The 25,190-nt window shown below is 33.9% G+C and overlaps 1 protein-coding gene across 1 annotated transcript in view; it reads left to right on the top strand.

Moving 5' to 3' along the window:
- The window catches only part of Pnpt1 (polyribonucleotide nucleotidyltransferase 1), a 45,499-nt gene extending 24,761 nt beyond the window's left edge, over positions 1-20,738 (top strand). The window contains exons 14-28 of the mRNA XM_076833298.2: positions 578-648; positions 2,358-2,394; positions 4,754-4,820; positions 4,930-5,019; positions 6,087-6,140; positions 10,480-10,586; positions 11,025-11,096; positions 11,192-11,255; positions 12,090-12,173; positions 13,027-13,110; positions 13,995-14,101; positions 14,205-14,260; positions 15,316-15,394; positions 18,139-18,186; positions 19,569-20,738. Coding sequence (XP_076689413.2) covers positions 578-648; positions 2,358-2,394; positions 4,754-4,820; positions 4,930-5,019; positions 6,087-6,140; positions 10,480-10,586; positions 11,025-11,096; positions 11,192-11,255; positions 12,090-12,173; positions 13,027-13,110; positions 13,995-14,101; positions 14,205-14,260; positions 15,316-15,394; positions 18,139-18,186; positions 19,569-19,727 — 1,179 coding nt within the window. The 3' untranslated portion in view covers positions 19,728-20,738. The remainder of the gene's footprint in view (positions 1-577; positions 649-2,357; positions 2,395-4,753; positions 4,821-4,929; positions 5,020-6,086; positions 6,141-10,479; positions 10,587-11,024; positions 11,097-11,191; positions 11,256-12,089; positions 12,174-13,026; positions 13,111-13,994; positions 14,102-14,204; positions 14,261-15,315; positions 15,395-18,138; positions 18,187-19,568) is intronic.
- Positions 20,739-25,190: the final 4,452 nt, after the last annotated feature.

The following is a 25,190-nucleotide window of genomic DNA, read 5'->3' as shown; positions in this document are numbered from 1 at the left end:
TCTCCATTCTGTATCTTTGTCTTGAGATTGGGCCTTGTTTCCTGTTTCTTTAGAATGTATCCTGAACCTGTGAATGATGCACTGTACCATTTCTGAATTATGTTGTATCCCTCCAAAGAAGATTGACTTTTTTTTTTTCTTTTTAAGCAGTCTGTTTCATTGATTGCACCTTTATTGAAGCTTCTTTGGACTAGTACATAGTTTTTTAAAATATTCCTTCTTTCTTCTTCCTTCTTCCTCCCTAATATGCCTAAGTTGTGTGTTTTATATATGTAGTCTATATGATGATGTTAGACCTTTGGATTATTCAGTTTTACATACAGTTTGAATATACAGAGAATGAATAAGTATTTATACTATATTAAGTGTCATGGCCAGTATTGTATAGAATGTATTTATTACCTTTTTTTTTAAAGAGTTAATTGGGTTCTTCACTTTTATTTTTGAGCTAAGGGTGTAGCTCAGCAGTAGAGGATGCACAAAGACCCCCCCAACACAAAAAGTGTGTATTTTTGTTGTTGTTTTTATCTTTGCCATTAGTGCATTAAAGCCCAAAAAGTTTTTCCTTCTTTTTTAGGTGCTTTGTACTGTTACGTTTGATTCATTAGAATCTAGTATTAAATCAGACCGAATTATAACAGCAATAAAGTAAGTTATGTTTTTCCAATGTTATTTTGTGATGTTCCTATAAAGAATTAAAGCTCATGTGTTATATTATTAGTCATTATTACTTTTTTAACCAGTATCTCTGTACTTTATTCTGTTTATGAAGTCAGAATTTCAAGGAATTTGTGTGTGCATGTGTTGTATTTTCTTCTAAATTATTGGTTTTGAACACGTAATTGGAACAAATTTAATTATTTAATGTGAATACATTTAGATTATTCTCTGCCTCGAATCATTCCTCACGACCGATTTTCTAGGTAATTTTGAATGGATTAGTTTTTCTATTTTAAATTAGAGAACAAATAAATTGGCAAAAGTCCCAGTTGCTGAGAATAATCTGGAGGCTGTTAATGAAAAATGTAATCCAAGCCACATTGTGATTTTGTGTTCAGAAATACTGGCTCTCCTCCTGTTTCTAAAACATCAGTAGTAAAATCACGTCAGTCACTATTAGATGAACAAGCCCTACAGCACCACCACCTCAGAGTCCTGGAACTACTTTCTTTCCTCATTGGCTAATAGGGAAAGCCTGCTTCCCTGCTTTCCTCTTCTTACTGCCCTACTAACAAGGATAATCTCAAGTATTTCAGGAGTTACTCTAGTTGTTTTTTGTTTTGTTTTGTTTTGTTTTTTGTATCTGACAAAAATTATATATAAGGCTGGAATGTTCATCCTAATAATTTGTCTATATTTTATCAAATATTTGAGTCCAAACTGGGTTGCCCTGCACTTTTTCACTTTTGACTCCTTTCTGTTTTCTGTATATTCTAGTCTTACATCTCTAATTGTGTAAATGAGGGAACACACATCAGTCATCTATCTGGCCTTTGGTTTCCTTTTTTTTTTTTTTTTGTAAAATGCAAGTAAAATGGGCCAGTGATTTCTATACACAGATAAGTGTGTTTTGCTTATTCTATGCAAAGTGGGCATCATCTGTTCTTTGACCCTACTATGTGACTATTCATAATAAACCCAGTTTCCTACCTCCAGGAATTGTTTCTTCTCGTCCTTATTTTTTTACCATTTTTTTTTTTTTTTTACCATTTTTAGATATTTTGACAGTAGTTCTTTTTCCCAACCCTGAAAAGATGTTTATGTTTGCCTGACAGATCTTCTGGTTGTTGTATCATTTTAGTTACCAATTTTCATTTTACAGGGTGACTAAGAAGAGAAAGATGATTATTCTGAGATTGAACTATTGTGTTTATAACATTTGATATTCTCTCAATTGTTACTAATGTTTAAAAATACATGTCTTCTTCCATACTATTCAAACCTAATATTTAAGGGTATTTGAAGCAAAATCGTTTTCGTGAGTACTTGTAGAATTAATTCATAAGTCACAGGGAAAAAAATACCATCTCTCAGATACTTGGGAGTCTGAGGCAGGAGGGTCTCTTGAGCCCTAGAAGTTCACAACCCACCTGGACAACATAGCAAGACCCCATCTCAAAAGAAGGAGAAAAAAATATGTCTATATTTTATACACACATACACACTTATATATCCTCTCTCATTCATCTAATTCTTCATGTTTTCTGTTTCAACCAACTCTCATTAATATCCAGGTTTTTTTCAAATGCTCTTAAATCTTTTTTTTTAGTTGTCTATTGAAATAAATTTATTGAAATTTATTTAATGAAATAAATTTATCCCTATGATGTTTTTAATATTATGCTTTTTGTTTATAGTGGGATAAAAGACAAAAATTTCATGCTGCACTATGAGGTAAGGTGAATTTTTCCCCAACATTAATTGTGGAAAATTTCTAGGATACAGCACCATTGAAAGAATTTTGCAGTGAATTTTCTTCTCTTTACTACCTAAATTATCCCATTAACATTTTATCATACATTTATTAAGTTAATTTAGGGGCTATTGTTTTACTGCATACAGAAGGGATTTAGAGAGATAGTATAGTAACTTCTTATTCTAAGTCATACATAAAATGAAATTATATTATTAGACAGTGCTGTTTTAGGTAAGAGAGTTATACCTAACATGTGTCAAACAAAAGTGGAACATTTCAAATTTGATTTAAAAAATCACCCAATCCCATTAGCTCATTTAAATGTTCATGTTTACTTAGTTGATTAGTAAATGATCTAAGGTAATTAACATTGTTCTTTATATGAAGTCATTATATATGATTAATTTTGTGATTGATCTTTACAACTAATTCTAAGGGACTAGATATAAAATATAATTCTTTGATTTTATTACTTGAGGTATATGCTATGGGAAGCTAGTATAAAGTAATAAGTTACTTCACTTTTGGATAACACTGTTGACTGCCTAGAATCCCAATATTTCACATTAGGCAAACCTGCTATAATCAATAGAGAGCATATTATAGCCGGGCATAGTGACCCGTAAATGTAATCCCAGCAACTCAGGAGGCTGAGATAGGAGGATTGTAAATTCAAGGGCAGCCTCAGCAATTTAGCAAGACCCTATCTTTTTTTTTTTTTTTTTTTATACTGGGAATTGAACCCAGGGAAGCTCTACTACTAAGCCACATCCCCAACCCTTTTTATTTTTTATTTTGTTACAGGGTCTCAACCTCCTGAGTTGCTGAGATTATAGGCATGTGCCACTGTGCTCTACTGAGACCTTGTCATAAAATAAAGAAGGACTGGGGATATAATTCAGTGGTGGAGTACCCCTGGGTTCAATCCCCAGTAACAAAAATACAGAATATATTATATAGAAAGTATTTGCTGCAAATAGCAATGAACCAGGAGATTATCACTGATCTGAATCCCTTAAAAATACACTGTTCTAGATATATCCAGAAGCTACAGAAAGCCAGAAAGGAATTATAATTGAATAAAGCACATCCTTTGTCATTAACTAGTGAGCATGTGATAATCTAGAAAGGACAGTTGTAGAAAATGCATCTCTGGTTTGTAACTGTGGAACAGGGTGAAAGGGGAAGCCAGAAAAGAAATGGGCTATTATTGCCATATCATTCCATTTTTAAGACCCTCTGTAACCATATAAAACAGAAGATGACAGTGAGTTTTTATAAGGCAAACACCCTTTTAACAACCACTCAAGTCAGCCACCTCCGAATCTTCCCCATGTTTTTCATCCCAGTCTCAACAACCATTTTCCCCTAAAAGTACCAACTGTCCTCCCAAGTTTTATTTTTTTATTTTTATTTTTTTTTAAAGAGAGAGAGAGAATTTTTTTTAATATTTATTTTTTAGTTTCCGGCAGACACATCTTTGTATGTGGTGCTGAGGATCGAACCTGGGCCGCATGCATGCCAGGCGAGAGCGCTGCCGCTTGAGCCACAACCCAGCCCCTTCTCCTAAGTTTCATAGTAACCATTTCTTTACATTTTCAGTGTATATCCATAGATACTTTAGACTTGTCAATTTTTCTTATATGTGATATTTCTTTAAGTCTTTTAATCTGTGCATTTCTACTCCATCACTTTCTTTACAATCTATCTACTAAAGTCCAAAGCCATTTGATCTGGGCATTGTTGATTGCACACTCATGGTATATGTCAGCATATTCCTCTCTCTCCTCTATTTCCTGCAAATTGACTGCTAGATCCAGGGGTTTGATCCGATTCTTGAATTATTGCTGTTTTGTTTTATTTTAAGACAGAGTCTCAGTAAGTTGCTTAGGGCCTCCTTTAGTTGCTGAGGCTGGCCTTGAACTTAGAATCCTCCTGCCTTAGCCTCCCTATTGATCCTTTTAAAAATTTTTGTTAAACTGGAATTTCAGATTTTTATGGGGCAGCTTCAATTTTTAAATGATCAACTAATTTGTATACCTTGCAGATAACATTTTTATTATTACAAAAAGATACTTTGTTATTGTTAGTATTAACAGTATGGAAATTTGTGTTGTCTATAATCATTCACTTCCTAGAACATAGTTTTACACACTACAAATGGCTACTTTTAGCAGTTTATTTTAGATTTATACCCGACATGTTCTGGCATAAATGAACCTACTTTTGTTTAAAAAAATAATTGGGATTTTACTGTTTTGTAATTTGTTTTATTCATTTGGTAATGTATCTTGGGCATCTTTCCATGTTGGTTATATATGAATGTTTTCTTTGAAGTTTCCTCCTTATGCAACTAATGAAATTGGCAAAATCACTGGCATAAATAGAAGAGAGCTTGGGCATGGTGAGTATAATCTATAAACTTTTATGGTGTTTTTACAGAGACTTTTTAGTACACTTTTGCCTATTGTTTTTAATGTATATTTTACTTACTGTTTTTTATTCTAACTTAGGTGCTCTTGCTGAGAAAGCTTTGTATCCTGTTATTCCCAAAGATTTTCCTTTTACCATAAGAGTGACATCTGAAGTCTTAGAGTCGAACGGTATGTATTATTTTTTCCCTAGTGGAAAAGACCAGATTCCCTGTTATATTCTTAACTTTTCAAAAGTAATGTTACAAGATGTTTATTACTACAGGGCCCAAACCTATTGCATGAAAAACTGTGTTTGGTTGATCATAAACTTGAGCCTATTATTTGTTTTGAGTCTCTGTTCTTAGCTAATGAACTCTTTGTAAATCAGTATAAGACAAGTATTTTTCTTTTTGTATCTGTTATAATTGATCCAATATGGGTCATTTGTTCATTTTTGACAAAACATAGAACAAGGCCAGCTTAGAAAGAAAAGGGGCAAAAATACAGTGATTCATTAGACAGGGAACACTAAGTAGCCACACATGGCTAACACCTACTATATTGGGCCATGTAACTCTGTAGTTGGTGGCTTAGGAATTTATTTTAATTGTCCATGGACCTTTATTTTATTTATTTATATGTGGTACTGAGAATCAAACCCAGTGCTTCACACATGCTAGGCAAGCCCTCTACCACTGAGCTACAATCCCAGCTCAAGAACTTGATTTTAACCACATCTGAAAAGTAGGAAGAAGCTGAGTGCCATGGTGCATGCCTGTAATTAGGCTGAACCAGGAGGATCCTGAGTTCAAAGCCAGCCTTAGCAACTTAGAGCGGCCCTAAGTAACTTAGCAAGACCTTATCTCAAAATTTTAAAAGAAAAAAAAATTTTTAAAGGTCTGGGATGTGGTTCAGAGAATAACTGTCCCTGGGATCAATTCCTGGTACCAAAAAAAAAAGGGTAGGATGAAAAGGCTATTGAATATTTTTAAAGAAATTATTGAAGTACACATGCCTGTAATTCCAGCAACTCAAGAGGTTGAGGCAGAAGGGTCATAGTTCAAGGCTAGCCTTAGCAACTTAGTGAGGCCCTGTCTTGAAGGACTGAGGATGTGGTTCACTGGTTGAGTGCCTCCAAGGTTCAACTCTCAGTACCAAAAAAACAAGAAAAAGAAATAAAGATATCATTGATGTAACAATATTGTACATTTTTTAAAAAATCAGTATATTATAAAGCAAGTCTTTTGTTTTGATAGGGTCATCTTCTATGGCATCTGCATGTGGAGGAAGTTTGGCATTAATGGATGCAGGTAAAAGAATTGTGTCTCAAAATTGCTATTACTTTATACATAATTTGATTAGCATAAAATATAAGATTTCTTTAAAACTGAATTTTAGTAAGACTTGAAGTCAAATTGTAGATTACCAAGCCAGGCCAAAGGTAAGATAGTAGCAAAAGTAATCCTTCAAATATCCAGATATTTTTTTTAATTCTTGTTTTTAGATAAAAGCAGTACACTGAGAATTACTTGTGTTAGTGACTGTATTAGTCAAGGTTCTCTAGAGGAGCCGAATCAACAGGAAGTATAATGATAAAAAGGGGACTTATTAGGTTGGCTTATGGGACCAGAAGCTGGATAGTTCCCAATGGCCATCTACAGGCTGGAGAGCTGGAAGAACCAGTAGCAGCACATTCTAAGAGGCTAATGCCCCAGAACAAGAGGGATCAACAGTGCTACCCTAATACAAGACAGAAGGCTTCTGGAGAATCACTGGCAGAATCTGCTTTGGAAGAGTGAAGAAGTGAGAGTCTGATATCCTCAGATAATTACAGCATTGATCAAGAACCTGTTCAAGAAGAATGGAGCTTGCATGGGTTGCTGCTTCCTTGTTCTTCCAACTTTTATTCCATCCAAGTCATCCTCCTATTAGATGGTGCTGCCCATGCTCAGGAAGGATCTCCATTTCAATTGGCTATCCCAAATGCCAGTCATTCCTAGACACACCCTCATTGACACCCCTTGAGCCTTTTAATCCTCAGCATCTCTTAATCCAATCAAGTTGACTATTCAATTGACCATTACAGTGACCCAGAGAATTTTCTTACCTTCCAAAAAAGTAGAGCCCCAGAATTCATTCCAACCACCAGAGAAGTTTTTGATTAGTAACAGAAGGATTAGGGCCCTTTAGAGAAAGTCAACATGTAACCTTTGAGATTGTGCTACTCCAAAAGTGTGCATAGAATTTTAGGAAGATAGAATGTGAGTGGTTCATCCTGGATCTGAAATACTAGAAGAGAAAAAGTTGGCATGTTATGCACTCAAAACTAATTATCAGTTTCTACCATATAGGTATCGCTGATGTTATTTAAGAAGAAAGGGGGGCTGGGGATGTATGTAGCTCAGCAGTAGAGTACTCACCTACTATGCACAAGTCCCTAAATTTAGTTCCCAGTACCGGGGGAAAAAAAGAAGAAGAAAAAGGAAAGGAACGTAAAGAGACTACAAAGGAATTCTCCAATAATTTCACACATTTACAGTATATATGTGAAAGGTGGAAAGGAAGACAACCAAAGGTGAAATGAAATAGTATGGATATATAATAGAAATATTCCAGAAAAATTAAAACTTGGATCAGGCTAAACAAAAGAAAAAATGCTTAAGGAATTTTTTCTAGCTGTGTTCACTGAAGGAAAATGTAATATACAAGATAGGTGGTAATATTCTGCTACTGGTTTTCATCTTCATGTATGCATTCAACAAATTTGTGTGCTGTGAGCCAAGCACTGATCTAACCTCTTGGGACATGGTTATTAATAAAATAGCCCTTGTTTTTATGAAGCTTGCATTTCTCATCCAAATATTATATTGGAAAACAGAAAAACTTCTGAAAAAGATTAATCAAAAGATAAAATAAGAGACATCATGCTGGGCATGGTGGCATATCTCTGTAATCCCAGCTACACTGGAGGCTAAGGCATAGGGATCACAAGTTTGAGGCTAGCCTTGTCAACTTAGACCATTTCTAAAAATAAAATTTAAAAAAGGACTGGGAATGTAGCTCAGTGATAGAACCCCTGTGTTTAAGCTCTAATTCAGATCTTTTGTTGTAAAGTAAAACCCATCCTGGCAGTGATGTAATGATAAAAAGTTCAGGATGACATTCTAAGCAATCTCACCTATATTCAATGTTTTAACTACCACTATAATGATTATGACTTAAATATTTACCCCTTCAACCTAGCTCTCAAGTCTTGGATCCATATAAACTGCCTCTTGGACAACTCTACCTAACGTCCCCCACAGCATAATATATATTTTAATTCATTTAAAATTGAATCACTCTAAATAAATAGTTTTCCTTTTGTATTCATCTTGGTAGAAAGCAACTATGACATTCATGCCAGAATCAACAGTTCTCTCATTTCTTACATTCTCTCAAGTCACAAAGATCTGTTTATCTTCCAATTTTTTTTTTTGAGAGAGAGAATTTTAATATTTATTTTTTAGTTTTCAGTGGACACAACATCTTTGTTTGTATGTGGTGCTGAGGATCAAACCCAGGCCGCACGCATGCCAGGCGAGCACGCTACCACTTGAGCCACATCCCCAGCCCATATCTTCGAAAATTTTAAGAAAAATATCCTTTCCCTTAACTACTGAAGTACCTATTGCTATTACTTTAGTTCAAGTTCACATCATTTCTTCTTTTGTAGCAATCTCCCTGCTGGCTTTCCAGATTTTCTGTGCCTTGACCTCCTAGACTGTCCAACCTTATCTCCTTAAGGCCATTATCTAAGTTAAGAATAGCTTACTCAAAAGAAAAAAAGTTAAAAAGCAGGCTCAAAATATGACACTCAGAATATTTCAAGTTCTCCATTATCTTCCTTCAGGAGATTTTTTTTCTTTCCTTTTTGTGGTGGTGCTAAGATAGAAAAACCCAAGGCCTTCCGCTAGGCAAGCACTCTACCATTAGTACACTTAGAAACATACTCTACTGCTTCATAACATTGCACAGTCTTTAAAACCAGATGGGACATGGTTATTAATAAAATAGCCCTTGTTTTTATGGCGCTTCCATTTCTCATCCAAATGAGATGAGAGTTTCTCTGAGTCAGTTACCTTCAACCTAGTTCATTATTTATTCCCTGTGTGTCCTGTACACATTTGTATTATTTCTTTGAATTGCTAATATCTTTTCATCTTTTTATACCTTTAAGGTTTTTTTTTTTTTAAAGGCAAATGTACAATTCTTTTATTATTATTATTATTGGCTCTTCACATTCCTTTATACTAAAAATAAGTTACAAGTAATAAAAACATACTTTTTTTTTTTTTAATGAAACAAGATTTTATCAAAATCTTAGAGAAGAATGCCTTTTTAAGCAAAATCCGGGAGCCAGGATTACATAAATTTTAAAAATTCTACGCAGAAAAAGTCACTTTAAACAAAATGAACAAACAAAATAGGAAAAGGTTACTATGTAAAAAGTGGTTGAAGACCATAAACAGGCAATTCTTCAAAATAAGATATGTAAGTAGGCTTACAAACATGAATGTATTCAACCACACTTATTAAAAACAAATCAAATTTAAAAATAAGTAACCATTTTTGCTACTTAGGTTGACAGGGATCAAAAAGTGTAACAAGAGTTAGGTACAATTTAGAATAGCATGTATCCTTTTATACATAATGTGACAGTATAGCAAGTATAAAATACAAATACGTTTTTTAAAAATATTTTTTATTTGTGGATGGACCTTTATTTTATTTATTTGTATGTGGTGCTGAGAATTGAACCCAGTGCCTCACACATGCAAGGCACTGTCCAACCTTATCCCCTTAAGACCATCATCACTCTACCACTGAGCCACAACCCCAGCCCTACAAATATCTTTTAACTCAGCAATTTTATTTCTGTTTATGACTAATAAAAATATATGGAACATGTGGAAAAAATATATATGAGGAGTAGTATGTAGTCATTCAAAGAAATAAATTAGAGATTCGTTAGTGAAATGAATCATTATCCAAGATAAGTTGTTAATTAAAAAAGGGTATATGCAGAGTAACAAATGCCTATACCTTGCTCCCATGAGTAAAGAAAATAAAAATTTAGGGCTGGGGCTGTAGCAGTGGTAGAGTACTTGCCTAGCATGTGTGAGACACTGGGTTTGATCCTTAGCACCACATGAAAATAAAGGCATTCTGTTCATCTACAACTACAAAAAAACATTTTTTTTAAATTAGGTTTACATTTATACTTGTGTGCAGAAATTTTCTGGGAAGTTCTATTAATGGTGCCAATGAGGGGTTCAGGCTAGAAGAACACACCAAATACATGCTTATTTTTCAACAAAAAGAAGACACCAAAAGCAGTGAGTCATTTGAGTTATAAAGTTTGCAATTTTGATAACGGTTTATGCCAAATATAGGATTACCTCTTAAAGTTGTTTTATGGGACTTTATTATAGTTTCCAAAAGAAATGAGGTAGTTAGAGGATCTGTTAAGACCTTTCTAACTTAGCTCTCGTGATTGTCTATTTAGGAAACATCATCCCCTTTCATTAAAATAAATGTCAACAGAATAAATAAATATGTGTTAGGTTGATATACACATTACACAAAATTATTTTTTCTCGCTTCTAGGGGTTCCAATTTCATCTGCTGTTGCAGGTGTAGCAATAGGATTGGTCACCAAAAGCAATCCTGAGAAGGGTGAAATAGAAGATTATCGTTTGCTGACAGATATTCTGGCAAGTATATTCCCAGTTTTAACTATAAATACTTCAAAAATAGCATATGCTTAGAAGAATGCTGGTTCTCAAAGAATAGAGGTCAAGTGATTCTTACTTTTATCCTCTGTGTATTGCCTTGGATTTTAAAGGATATGTTAAATATATATATTACAGGATAGGTATCCATAATGACTTGCTTTAGGATAATTTGTAAATTAATTCTTACACATTTATTGTGAAAGGCATGATCTAAAAATAATGTTTCTGTTGAAAATATTTGTATCTTTAAAAAGCCACAAATTGGAAGCAGCAGTTAATATAGGAGACTTTTCTTTATGTTTAGTATTAGAGGACATGGTTTACTTCTAAGGCTATGTTTTAAAATTCTTCTACAGTGACTATGGGTGAATTTTGTTTTTGTTTAAAATTTTTTCATAATTTCTTAAATTCGTAAAGGGAATTGAAGATTACAATGGAGACATGGATTTCAAAATAGCTGGTACTAATAAGGGAATAACTGCATTACAGGTATTTTTAAAATGTACTTTGTCTCACTTTTGTAAATTTAAATAATGTTATGAATCAGTGTTTTTATTCATTTATTTTTGGCCCTTCCATATTAGGCTGATATTAAATTACCTGGAATACCAATGAAAATTGTAATGGAAGCCATTCAGCAAGCATCAGGTAAGCCAGTGTCTAGTCAACTGGAACAATAATTTTCATTAGACTTATTATAAGATATTTCCTTTAAAAAAATGGAATTTCAGCCAGACATCATGGTGCACACCTATAATCCCAGCTTATAGGTGTGACAATTTAGTGACCACCCTGTCACAAAATAAAGAGTAAAAGACTGGGGTTATAGCTCAGTGGCAAAGTGTCCCTGGGTTCAATCCCAAGTACCAATTTAAAAAAAATACAAACAAATATAAATACATGGAATTTCATATGGCTAGGGATATAGTTCAATGGTAGAGTGCTTGCCTAATATGCGTGAGATGCTGGGTTTGACCACTAGCATGGCCAAAAATAAAAATGAATTTTATATGATTTAACTGGGATCAAGAAGTATTAATGATTGAGCACATGACATAATGATTGAGCACATAATCATCCAAGTAAGAGACCAGAGAAATTTTGATTTTCAGCAATTAAGCATCTAAGATAGACTTTATAAAGGAGGGAATATGAGTGAATCTTTAAAATAATTATGATATGGAGAGCTTTGATTATTAGGCTAAAGAGTTTGCATTTTATTCCATAAAAACTAAGAGTGAGCTAAGCAGGGTGTTGCATAACTGTAATCCCAGCTATTCATGAGACTGAGACAGGAGGATCACAATGTTTAAGGCCAACCTGGGCAACTCAGTGAGACCCTATCTCAAAATAGGGAGGAATAAAGGAAAAGTACTGGGGATATAGCTCTGTGATAGAGTGCTTGCCTAGAATGTTTAAATGCAGCTATTTCGGGTCCCATGTTATGTAACTGTAACCTTTATTTTGTCTTTATCTTTCTAGTGGCAAAGAAAGAGATACTACAGATTATGAACAAAACTATTTCAAAACCTCGAGCATCTAGAAAAGAAAATGGACCTGTTGTAGGTAATACATTAAAATTATCACTAATGTCACACCATGCACAGTGCTACACATCTATTATTCCAGTGGCTCAGGAGGCTGAGGCCAGAGGATCTCAAGTTCCAGGCCAGACAGTGCAATTTATCAAGACCCTCTCTTGGGGGGCTGGGGAGGTGGCTCATGCTGTAGTGCGCTCGCCTGGCATGTGTGCGGCCCGGGTTCGATCCTCAGCACTACATACAAACAAGGATGTTGTGGATGTTGTGTCCGCTGAAAACTAAAAAATAAATATTAAAAAATCCTCTCTCCTCTCTCTCTCTCTCTCTCTCTTTAAAAAAAAAAAAAAAAAAAAACCCTCTCTTAAAAAAAAAAAGACTGAGAATGTATCTCAGTGAATAAAGGGCTCCTGGGATCAGCCCTTGTTACAAACAGACAAACAAACAAATGAATACTGATTTCACGATAACAAACATTAGTATGTGAAAATATATTATAGGTTTTAAATTTTTTTTACCCCATACGCAAAATAAAAATATTCAAAGTACTTTTATTGCTAAAATACTTTAGAAGTGTTTTGAATATTTTCACCATAGATGAGAAATACCTAAAATATTTAGGTATATGTTTACCTAAGGGCATATGTTTACCCTTATTTCAACATTACTCTGTGTGTATAGAAACATCACATTGTAACCCATAAACATGTATAATTTTTTTGTTTTTATGTATCAATTAAAAAATAAAAGAAAAATACTTTATTTTAACCTAGGGGTACTCCTAGACATTTTTAGTCAAGTAACATTGTCTTTCTGTTTCATAATGAAATATTTTTACATGTTTTAGGTTCATTTATGTATTTATCTGTATTGCATTTCAGAAACTGTTCAGGTTCCATTATCAAAAAGAGCAAGATTTATTGGACCAGGTGGATATCATTTAAAAAAACTTCAAGCTGAAACAGGTGAGATTTTATTTAATCTAATAAAACAGGTGGGTTTTATTAAATGCTACATATGTAGTTTTGCTATTTCATCTCTACTATGTTGTTCCGAAAATATGTATATTTGAAAAACAAAGAGAAAGACCAGGAGAGAAGGATTTCATGTTTTTCTTGTGAGTTTTTTGTGTGCCTCTTTATAAATCAGTAAATGTTTAATTCTTAACTATATTCAAGAAGGATAGTCAAGCATTCATCAAGGTTTTTTGGCAACATTTTAAAATGGATTGTTCCTGAATGATTTTTAGTGTTTCCCTTTAGTGAAGTTATGTTTGAATTTTTTATTACTAATTTTGCTTAGTTTTATTTACACTCTTTTTATTTAAGAGTATATGTAGAAATAGTTATGCCTTAATTTGTTTCTTCTGAAAACAGTGTTTAGGTTTCCTAATACTTAGCAGCTTTGAGGTTATTGAAGAAGGATAAGAAGCAAAGTTGCCATAGCTAGTTGTTGAGAATGAGAAACTCACATGATTTTGTTCCTCATTCATCTGTTCACTCTACAGGATAAGAGGAAGAGAGACAAAAAGGTGAGGAAAGGATTCTAGTATAGTTTCTAGTCATAATTAAGAGAATAAAACGAGAGCCTCAAAAATAGCCCTGATATTATAGGACATTAGTTCTCTATTTTATCCCCAGGACCTAATATAATGCCAGATACATAGCAGGTGTGCAGTATATACTTAGTGTTGGTGAATTGATCCCTTCCCAAAGCAGTGATTACACTGAATAAACCTGCCCAGCTGCCCCTCTTTGCTCTCCTATTGACTTTCAGACTAGTCTCCATGATTTTTTTTTTTTTTTTTTTTTTTTTTTTGATGCTGGGAACTAAACTATTTTTTTAAAAGGTGTAACTATTAATCAGTTGGATGAAGAAACATTTTCTGTATTTGCACCAACACCCAGTGCAATGCATGAAGCAAAAGAATTCATTAGTGAAATCTGCAAAGATGATGTAAGTATAGATCTTATACTAATTGCTTTATCTTCTTTTTGTTTGTTTTCTTTGTGAATCTTATGGCTTTTTTTTTTTTTTTTTTTTTTTTTTTAATCCACAGCAAGAGCAACAATTAGAGTTTGGAGCAGTTTATACTGCCACAATAACTGAAATCAGGTACTGCCAACTAATACACTACACTGGGTTTTTAAAGATTTCAAGACCAGGTTAACTTCACATTTGCTTTATTTACTTTGAAAATATAAAGTGTTTTGTTTGGATTATATGTCAATTGCCATATAATCATTAATATTTTTTAAGTTGTACTGTATTTTGTTTTCTATGCCAGTTTGTAGATTTTCAAGTGATAAGTTCTTCTGAGTTTTTTTCTTTAGCCAAATTTTGTACCATTTTAATTTTTCCAGTAACAATAAATAGGCCCAAAACACAAAAATCAATATTTTCTTTTTGTTGTTGTTGGCCTGTTTAAAAAAAAAAAAAAAAAATGTTTTTCCTTTTTTGAGGCAGGTTCTTGCTAACTTTCCCAGGTTGGCCTTCAACTTGTGATGCTCCTGCCACACCCTCTGAAGGAGCTGGAATTACAGGCATGCAGTTACCATACCTAGCAGTTGGCTAACCAGCAGTTAAAGATTGTACTACTTAATGTTTAATATATACATTTTTTAAAGCCAATTTCAACTTCAAAAGCATTTTTAACTAGCTAAAATAATCCCAGAATTCCTTTTTTTTAAAGAAATTACCAAGGTAGCAGGAATGTTTAAAACTATTTAAAATGAATAAAGGCCATGGGATAATTTCTTTAATATTGCAGATAAAAAATAAGAAATAGGATGGCTTAGCTTAATAGATTAAAGCAAAGGAAGAGAGCTTTATTAATTAAATAATTTTTCTATTTTATGTAACCCCTTTCTTAAATCACTTCTAATAGGTTAATATTCTATACTATTTTAAAATATTTAATGTCATTTCAAAAAAATTCGAAAGTTACAAAAAGAGATATAGGTAAATATACTAAAAGCTTTTTCTTTTGATGACAAGTATTAGTATATTTTCAGTTGAAAAGTACCTGTTTTAGGTAATCATAATTTTTATAATTATATACTGGTGTGGGCTTTTGTTTTGTTTTGTTACTTTTTCCGTCTATGAAAACATAATAAGTTTTGTCAGTAGATAGACTTATTGTTTTAACCAGGCTTATTCCCTTCTTGTAGAGACACTGGAGTAATGGTAAAACTATATCCAAATATGACTGCTGTGCTTCTTCATAACACACAACTTGATCAACGCAAGGTAAAAATACAGATTTGATTATTTTTATTGCCTGAATATAACCATGTTGAAATTACTTGGATCAGTTGGGTATTTGGTGGTGCACACCTCTAATTCCAGTGGTGGGAGAGGCTGAGGCAGGATGATCACAAGTTCAAAGCCAGTCTCATCTAAATAGCGAGGCCCTTAGCAATTTAGTGAGACCCTGACTCAAAGTTAAAAAAATAAAAGGGCTGGGGTTGTGGCTCGGTGATTAAGTGTCCTGGTTCAATTCCTGGACCAAAAAAAGAAATTACTTGGATTGGTGAGAATTGTACACTTTATAGATTGCTAGTTTAAGTACAGAAAACAAAAATGGCAGAGATACTACTGACAAAAGATTTTACATTGTTTAGCACAGATGTTTATGTTTCTCCTAAGCATTTTAAGGTTGAACAACATCTAGAACTAGCACATAGCAATGACTGAAAATATCTACATGTAACTATGATTTCCCAATTTTCTACTGACCAACCAATGATGGGAATCTAATTCTTGAAATGTTTTAAATTCATTAATCTTAATTATAATTCAGACATCTGGCAGACTAAGACTACTCAATGAAAATACAGGGGTCAGAGAATAATACGAGTGTCCATTTTACCATATATTAAAATATAAAGCTACAGAGAATAAAAGAAAATATTATTTTCTTTTATTCTCTGAGAGAGAGAGAGAGAGAGAGAGAGAGCAAAAAATAAACTCTGTTATATACATAGGTCCATAATATATGCTTAAAGTTGCCTTTTTACTAAATGAAGAAATAAAAATTGCTGGGTGCAACAGTACACATCTATAATCTCAGCAACTTTCAAGGCCTCAAGGAGGATCAAAAGTTCAAGGCCAGCCTCAGCAACTTAGTGGGACCCTGTCTCAAATTTTAAAAAATGAGAAGGACTGGGAATGTAACTCAGTGGTTAAGTGCCCCTGGGTTCAATCCCCAGTACAAAAAAAAAAAAAGAAGAAGAAGAAGAAGAAGAAAGAAAAAAAGAAATACAAATTATTCAATTTTCACTGTATATAATTGGTTATCATAGTAGGATCTTCAGTCATTTTTATACCAAAATTCCATCTAAATTAAACAGTTAAATTTTCTAAAGAGATGGTAGGAATAAGAAATAAAATTTTGGAGGAGGGAGACTCTAGAAGAAAGTAAGGATGTTTGGGTATTTGTGCTGAGGAACCCTTTCTCATCGTATCAAAGGTAAAAATGTAAATAAATTGATAAGAATTTAACTGCAATTTTTTAATTTAATTGTATAGCAAAAATCACAATAATGAAAGACAAACAGCAACCTATGGGAATGTGCTTGTAACATAAGATGGGCTGAATATACACAGGTTTTATAGATCATTTAAAAATGAATATCAATAGAAAAATGAGCAAAGAATATGGGCAGGCTTTTTGATTTTCATTTGACGCTTTGTTTATTTTTTATTTTTTTAGTGCTAGGGATTGAACCCAGGGACTCCTACATGCCAAGCATGTACTCTGACTACTGATTATAGCCCTAATCCCAGGCTTTTTTTCCCCCTCTTCTCAAACCAATCATAGTATTCTATATTAATAATAATTCTTTAAAATTCAATAAAATCAATATATTTTTAACCTTCAAATAGTTGGAAATTTCTAGTGTTGGTAAGAGAAAAGAAGGATATTCTCTAGACTGTTATTAAGGGACAATTTTGTGACACACTTTGGGGAGTGTTTGGTAAATGTCCCTGATCCCACAAGTTCCATATGTAGGACTTTATTATCAGAAGATAATTAGATAACTAAATGATCAGTGCAACATTAAAACTTTGGGGGTATTCCTCAACTTTTTTTGGGGGGGGTACTAGGAATTGAACCCAGGGTAGCTTAACCACTGAGCTACATTCTCAGTCCTTTTTTAATATTTTTACTTTAAGACAAGGTCTTGCTAAGTTGCTGAGGCTGGCTTTGAACTTGCAATCCTCCTGCCTCAGCCACCCAAGTTGCTGGGATTACAGGCATGCCCCACCACACCTGTCCCAACTTTTTATTTCGAAAAAGTTTAAACCTGCTGCAAAGTTGAAAGAATAATACACTCAACACTCATATACCTTTCACCTAAATCTATCCGTAATTAATATTTGTGATATTGGGAATTTACAAGAAATTAAATGACTATCTTTAAGGGATTGATTAAATAAATTATATAGTTTGGATACTCCTCTCTAATGCTTCATTTATTGATATGAAAAGGCATTCTTAACATATTATTGAATGAAAAAAAAGCCCATTTTTATAAAAGCAATACAGTAGATATTTGAAGGGATACTCGTTGGAATGTTAGCAGTAGTTATCTGCAGGTAGAAGGATTTTGGATGATTTTTAATTTCTTCTTAGTACCACTATGTTACTTTAATTTTGTAACTAATAAATTTAGGGGGTGGAGGTAGAGTACTGGAGATTACAGATTTGGGGGGCAGAGGCAGAATACTGGGGATTGGACCAAGGTCTCACATATGTAGCCAAGTGTTATGTCATTCAGCTACATCTCTAGCCTTTTTATTTTTGAGACACAATCTCAATTTGCAATCCTCCTGTCTCATTCTCCCACATAGCTGAATTTATAAGTGTGCATCACCATTCCCAACTAACAGATTTTATAATCAGAAAAAACAATAAAGCTTTTGTCCACTTGAGGGAAAAAAAATGTATTATAACATGGTGTTTTTGGTTTTGTTTCTTTTTTTTTCAGATTAAACATCCCACTGCCCTAGGATTAGAAGTTGGCCAAGAAATTCAGGTACCTGTGTTCAAACTTTTAGCCTTTAAATTCTAAATTATACTTGAAGTTTTAATTATCATTTTCAAGAAGTAAGTTGAAAGAATAGAATTAGCATCTATGATGTATATTATTTATATGTAGTCTTCTTTTATAACCTCAGGGTTGCTTTATATAGATTCATTAAGGATTTAGGACACAGTTTTTACCCTCAAGAAACTTATAACTAAGCTAAAACAGCTATCTTTAGAGCTTTTAAAAAATACATGAAACCTGGTGTGGTAGTACACACCTGTAATTCCAGCAATTTAGGAGACTGAGGCAGGAGGATTACAAGATCAAAGAGACCTTCAACAACTTAATGAGACCCTGCCTCAAAATTAAAAAAAAAAAAAAAGGACTGTGAATGGTGGATGTAGCTTAGTGACAAAGTGCTCCTGGGTTTAATCCCCAGTACCAAAAAAGAGAGAACATGAGCATATTGGTTACGCAGGCTCAGTGGTTTGGAGATAGACATAAAAATCTCTTCATTAACCTTATTGGAAACCTTGACTGTGATTTTTGAGGAGTTGAGACTCTGTTTCTCCACCACTTTGAGCTTGATAAGAGCTATGTTATTCAAGTCTACAATGCTGATAGTAAAATTGACTTTCTTTTCTTTTTTTAGTCCTTTTAGTAGATGAAAGAAGTCATTGCTGATCTGGGTTTTTTGGCTGCACCACATTGTGTTCCAGTTATACCTAATACCTATGACCTGAGAAACTAAGGCCACTAGTTTATTCCTGATCTATAATCCCTTTGTTCATGGAGCCTCTAGGGAAAGAAGAAGAACTAAAACATATCTCTATTTAAAGTTTTTTTTTTTTTTTTTTACATCAGGATGGACTTTAAAAGTTCTACATTCCCCTCTAACTTCCATTTTCCACAGCGAAGCCAAATAAACTCCAGTGTGATAGTTTCCTGAGCAGTAATGAAAATCTGAGCACGACCTAGTATAGTTTATAGCACAAATAGGTACAGAAAGCCTTGTCAAGAATCACTGTGGCTTTGACTGGTCTTCTAGGATTGAGACTCAGAGACACTAAAAAGGGACAGATGATTTAACAGTAGGTTATAATCAGACAACTAAATGCCTTCTTTCCTTTTTTTTATAATAATTACCTAACCAAGTTGTATTTATTGAGCATATACTTCTTCATAGCACTGAGCTATGCTTTCAGTTATTAATTTAATAATTAAATTATTAATTTAATAATTTTATTAATTTAATTAACAATATTTATAAATTAATAATATTTATTAATATTAAACATTAATAATTGCCTTATTTGGATCATATGTGTTTAATTTTGAAGGTCAATCAATGTGCTATAATTTTTAAAAAGTAAATTTTTTTAACACAGGTGAAATACTTTGGTCGTGATCCAGCTGATGGAAGAATGAGGCTTTCTCGTAAAGTGCTTCAGTCTCCAGCTACAAATGTTGTCAAAACTCTAAATGACAGAAGCAGTATTGTAATGGGAGAACCTATTTCACAAACATCATCTAATTCTTCCCAGTGATTTTTTTAAAGAATTCTAAGGTGATGTTATATAGAGCAAAATTTTAGTATTCTAATGTGTAGACTTATATATAGTATAAATATATTCTAATCATTTGTATTAAAATGCTCCCATGTGCCATTTTTTATTACAAGAATAACATGTTTTTATTTATAATATAAACCAATAAATATTTATTACTAAAAGTAAACCATGCAGGGTGCAGTGGCACATGCCTATAATCCCAGTGACCTGGGAGGCCGAGGCAGGAGGACCATAAGTTTGAGGCCAGACTAGGAACTTAGCAATACCCTGTCTCAAAAAGAGCTGGTGTAGATCAGTGGTATATATTGCTGGATTCAATTAATTAATTAATTAATGGCAAACCATTTATATACATTTTAGGGAAGATTACCCTTTTGTTCCTATTATTATGAAATACCTGAAAAGCTTAGAAATAATAGATCACTATGCTATCATTATGGATCTCTGCCTATATATCTTATTATTCTTCTTTATATATAGTAAAGTTTTCCCTTAGTTATATTATGGCTTACCTTTTTGCCTAACAGCTTTTCTTGCCTACAACTATTTCACAAACTGGAATTTTCTATTTTGTTGGAAATAAGCAGGACCTATTTTTTCCAAGTAATTACTAGATATATGAAGGAGTTTAGGGATGAGGATGTAGCTCAGTGGTAAAGGGCCCCGGGTTCAATCTCCAGTACCAAAAAAAGAAAAAAGAAAGAAATGTGAAGACATATAACAAGAAGTGGAAAGGAGCTAAATTTGACCCATTTTTAATGATATGATATTTTTCAAATTTATCCCAAAAACATAAACATAGTGGAGTAATCTTAGAATGGGACTTTCAGTAGAATGAAGGAATAAATTTTTCAAATTTAACCAAACAAAATACTTGTCAAATAGAACTAGATCATTTATTAGTGTGTATTTTGCCAACATGGATATTCTTGACATAAAAGCTGGTAGAATCATGATTTTCAGTTAATAAATAGTAATTTTAAATAATCATATATGGCGGTTATTGATGTAATTATTGTTCATTCCCATCACTTAAAGCATTATAATTTCAGAAAAAAAGTAAATGGTACATAGGAGTCATTTAGAATGTATCTTTTATAATCTTACAAAAAATATATAAATTTATAACTCAAGGTTAACTAGTTCATAAAATTTAGCTAGCCAAAGCAAAGATTTTTAAGATTTTTAAGTCGAAAAACACTGATTATATATCTACTATGTTTAAAATAACATGTTAGGTAATTTTGATATTCTTTCTGAAATAGCAAAGATTAATTGAAAAAGATTAAAATTTACCTTCTATATTTGATTGGCTGTTTTTGGTAATAGTGACAAAAATATTTTTATTCTCACTTTTGCTTTCTAAGATAATCCTTAATGGTAGAAATTCAGAATTATAATTTCTATTCTTCTTAAGTGTTCTGTTTTCTTTTTTAGAGGAGCACTTAACTGCTAAAAATTTAGAAAAATGAAACCAGTTCTTACTTTCCAATGAAGTTTTCTTTAAGTGACTAATTTATAGTCATTCAAATTGAGTGCCCATCCTTATGCCGGCCTCTATGAATTTTGTTGATATGCACTCCATAAATTACTGTTCTTTTACAATTTTTGTGCAACCATTTTTTCTTTTCTTCCAGAATATGTTAAATTTCTAAATCTAAGATAGAAGTATGAATATCAGCCTATTTCCTAGTTCAGTTCAGCCAAGCATAGCATTCATTTATTCAACACTTATGTGCCAGGCACTATATTTTGTGCAGTGGGTGTGTCAGTTAGCAAAGCAGCTAAAGTTCCAGTGCTAACATTCTAGTGGCTGGAAACTGACAGAAAATAAATACACAATATGTGAAGTAGTGATAGGGGCTTTAAAGAAAACAATTGTGTAAGCGGGTAGAGCAATAAGAAGTTACTATTTTAGATAAAATGATCCTGAACAGCTTCTCTGAGTAGATAACATTGGAACAGAGATCCAAATAAAGTAAAGGAGAGACATATGCAGCTTTTTGGGAAAGAATTTCAGATAGAGGCTTTAGCAACTTCATTTTCAGTTGGTATTGTAAGTTTAAAAGATAGAATAGCCAGACACAGTGGCGCACACCTATAATCCTAAGGACTTGGGAAGACTGAGGCAGGAAGATCACAAGTTTGAGGCCAGCCTCAGCAATTTGGCAAGAACTTCAGCAACTTAGCAAGACCCTGTCTCAAAAAAATAAACAGTGCTGGAGTTGTGCCTCAGTAGTAAAGAGCCCCTGGCTTTACCCCTCAGTACTGAAAACAATAACAACAATAATAATAATTTTTAAAAATAAAAGAATAGACTTTTCAAGCTGTAGCTCAGTGGTAGAGGGCTTGCCTATCATGTATGAAGCACTGGGTTCGATCATGAGCACCACATAAAAATAAATAAGTAAAATAAAGATATTGTGTCCATTTACAACCAGCCTTTTCATGTCTTCCTCACCCTACTCCCAGTACTAGAGATTGAACTCAGGGGCAGTCTACACACTGAGCAATATCCCAATCCCTTTTTATTTTTCATTTTGAGACAGGGTCTCACTAAGTTTCCCAGACTGGCCTTGAACTTGGAATCCTCCTGCCTCAGCCTCCCCAGAAGAGATATTACAGGTGTGCACCACTACACTCAACTGCTTTTTATGCCTTAATCTTAAGAAATAAGAGGACATAGCCAGCTCAATGTAATATCTTCAAAGTGTTAATCATTTAAGCTTGGTTATTTCTAAGGAAGAGGTAGAACACTGGAACCATATGAAAAGTTTAGTAGGCTTTTATAAAATTCCAGGCTTAAGAGAAAGTGGGGCTAGGATGATAGCAGAAATGGAAAAGAATATATTTTGAAGACTTGCTGGGTATCAACGATTAGAAGACAACCCAAGCTAAGCTAAAGCAAAGGTGGGGGGGGGGACGGATTTATTGCAGGACTATGAGTTTATTTCAAAGTAGCCAAGTCACACATCCTAGAACCAGGATTTACAAGTCTTTTTTACAAAAGAAGTGTTCAGAAAAAGGTTAAGGAAATACCAAGATACTTTCATAACTTGAGCAATTGTAAAGAGATAATGAAGAAACTTAGATTAATCCAGATAGATAGGAGTGTGGATCATTGGGTGTTACTGTGCCTGCCTGTAATCCCAGCAACTAGGGAGGCTGAGGCAGAAAGATCACCAATTAAAGGCCAGTCTCAGCAGTTTAGCAAGACCCTAAACAATTTAGTGAGACCCTGTCTGAAAATTTAAAAAAGGAGCCAGGTGTGGTGGTGCACACTTTTAATCCCAGTGGCTCTGGGGGCTGAGGCAGTTGGATCACAAGTTAAAAGCCTTAGCATTTAGCGAGGTTCTAAGCAACTTAGTAAGACCCTATCTCTAAATAAAATATATAAAAAAGAGCTAGGGATGTGACTCAGTGGTAAAGAACCCCTCTGTACAATCCACGGTAGCATACACACAAAATAATAAATATTAAGAGAAAACCCATATGATTACCCAGATGCAAAAGAGATAATTTATAAAATTCAATGTACAGTTTGGGGTGTAGTGACACACCTTTAATTCTAGCAATTCCATAGGCTGAGGCAAGAAGATCACAAGTTCAAGATCACCTCAGCAACTTAGCAAGACCCTAGCAAAAGTAAAAATAAATAAAAAGGGCTAGGGATGTGTCTCAGTGGCTAAACACTTCTAAGTTCAATCCCTGGTACAACAATAAATAAATATGATATACAGTTCCTGGAGAGTTAGAATATTAGGAAATATCCTTATATCAGTAAGTGGAATCTATCAGGAATTACAAATAGGTATTTAACAATAGAGGCATGACCATGACCTTTAAAGTCAGGAACAAAACAAGAATCGCCACTGTAACTCAATAGTCTGGAGGTACTAATCAACATGATGAGATTAAAAGGGGGTGGGGAGAAAGAACTAGCAGATAATAATCTAAAAAGCAATTTTTAAGTTGTTTCAAAGCAATTAAGACAGGGCTAGGAGTATAGCTCAGGGAAAGAACTCTTGCCTAGCATGTACGGCCCTGGGTTCAATCCCCAGTACTGTAAAAAAATTAGTACTAATAAGTGAACAGCAACTGCATGAACATGCCAAAATAAATAGCTTTATTCCCAGAAGTCAAAGAAGTTTCTGTGGTGTGAGCTCATTTTCATTGCTTTCAGTTATAAGCCTTTATTTTCCTAGGCAGTGAGTTTGCCCCAATCCCTGGAGTTCTCTTTTTTTAACAATATTGTATTTTTTATATGTTCGTTTACTTATTTGTATGTCATGCTGAGGATCAAACACATTGTCTCACACATGCTAGACAAGCACTGTACCACTGAGCTACAACCTCAGCTCCTTGGGGTTCTTGCTAAGGTTTACATCTCCCCCAAAAAAGTACCTGTTTAGCCAGTCTTAATTCCAGCCCCCTTAATCCCATCTCAAGTGTAATCTTCTGGCTCCTGATAGTACATACTAGCTTTTCAGTTCCTTCAATATGTAGTTCTTCCTCCTTTATCAGACCCAGAAGTCCCCACATAGATTATACTGAGATTTAAACCTGGTTTCTATGGCTTTGCAGCCAGAAGAGAAATGAGATCAATTGTGAAAGAGGTTTTACTGCAGGAAGTTAAGTGCTTTCTCTTACTAGAAGTTATGAAGTGCTTCTGCAAGCTCTGAGGGTCCAGAGGTGTCTTTAGAGCCAATATCGTAAGCCATCCGAGTTTCAAAGATTCAGGTTTTCCCAACTAGGATCTGTAAAGCTCTATGACTATCCAATCCCTTGTCTACTCTTGCACTGCAGCAAAAAGAGCTTCTTTGTTAAGCTCCACAGAGGGCCCCAGGCTTCCAAGGTTAGCCTCTAACTGAAGTGCCCTCAGTTTCTCCTTAAGAGTTTGCAAAGTATTACTTGCATTAGTAATAAACATTGTTTTTCCCATATCTTTTAAATGTCTGAATTGTCACATAGACAAGTAAGTCCTCTCTTTTGATATGTTTTCCTATAATCACTACTGATAAAGTTATCACCAGGGTGGCCACTTTACACCAAGTTCTGAGTAAAGCCATTCCACTACTCTCCAAATCTCATCTTACTGTTTTTTTGTTTTGTTTTGTTTGCACCACTCAGTGTACCACCTATGTCAGCTCTGGTCCTCAGAGAAGAAGATACCAGAAAGGGATTATGGTTGGCCTTCTGTATTCAGGGGTTCTGCACCTACAAATATAAACAACCTTGGGTGGAAAAAGTTGTATTTATTTGTTTGTTTGTTTGTTATTTATTATACTAGGGATTAATCTAGGGGCCTCTTTCCCTGCATTTCCCCAGGGGCAAGAAGTCCATGGAATCAAGGGGACATGTCTACCTAAAACTCACTCTCCACTTTGTAGCCTATTTCCAGGGTCTGCTAAATCCTCTTCCCAAGCTACATCCTCCTAA

Source organism: Callospermophilus lateralis, chromosome 14 (assembly GCF_048772815.1).
Source record: "Callospermophilus lateralis isolate mCalLat2 chromosome 14, mCalLat2.hap1, whole genome shotgun sequence".
Taxonomy (NCBI): domain Eukaryota; kingdom Metazoa; phylum Chordata; class Mammalia; order Rodentia; family Sciuridae; genus Callospermophilus; species Callospermophilus lateralis.
Note: the sequence above shows the minus strand (reverse complement) of the source record. Positions and strands in the feature narration are given on the sequence as shown.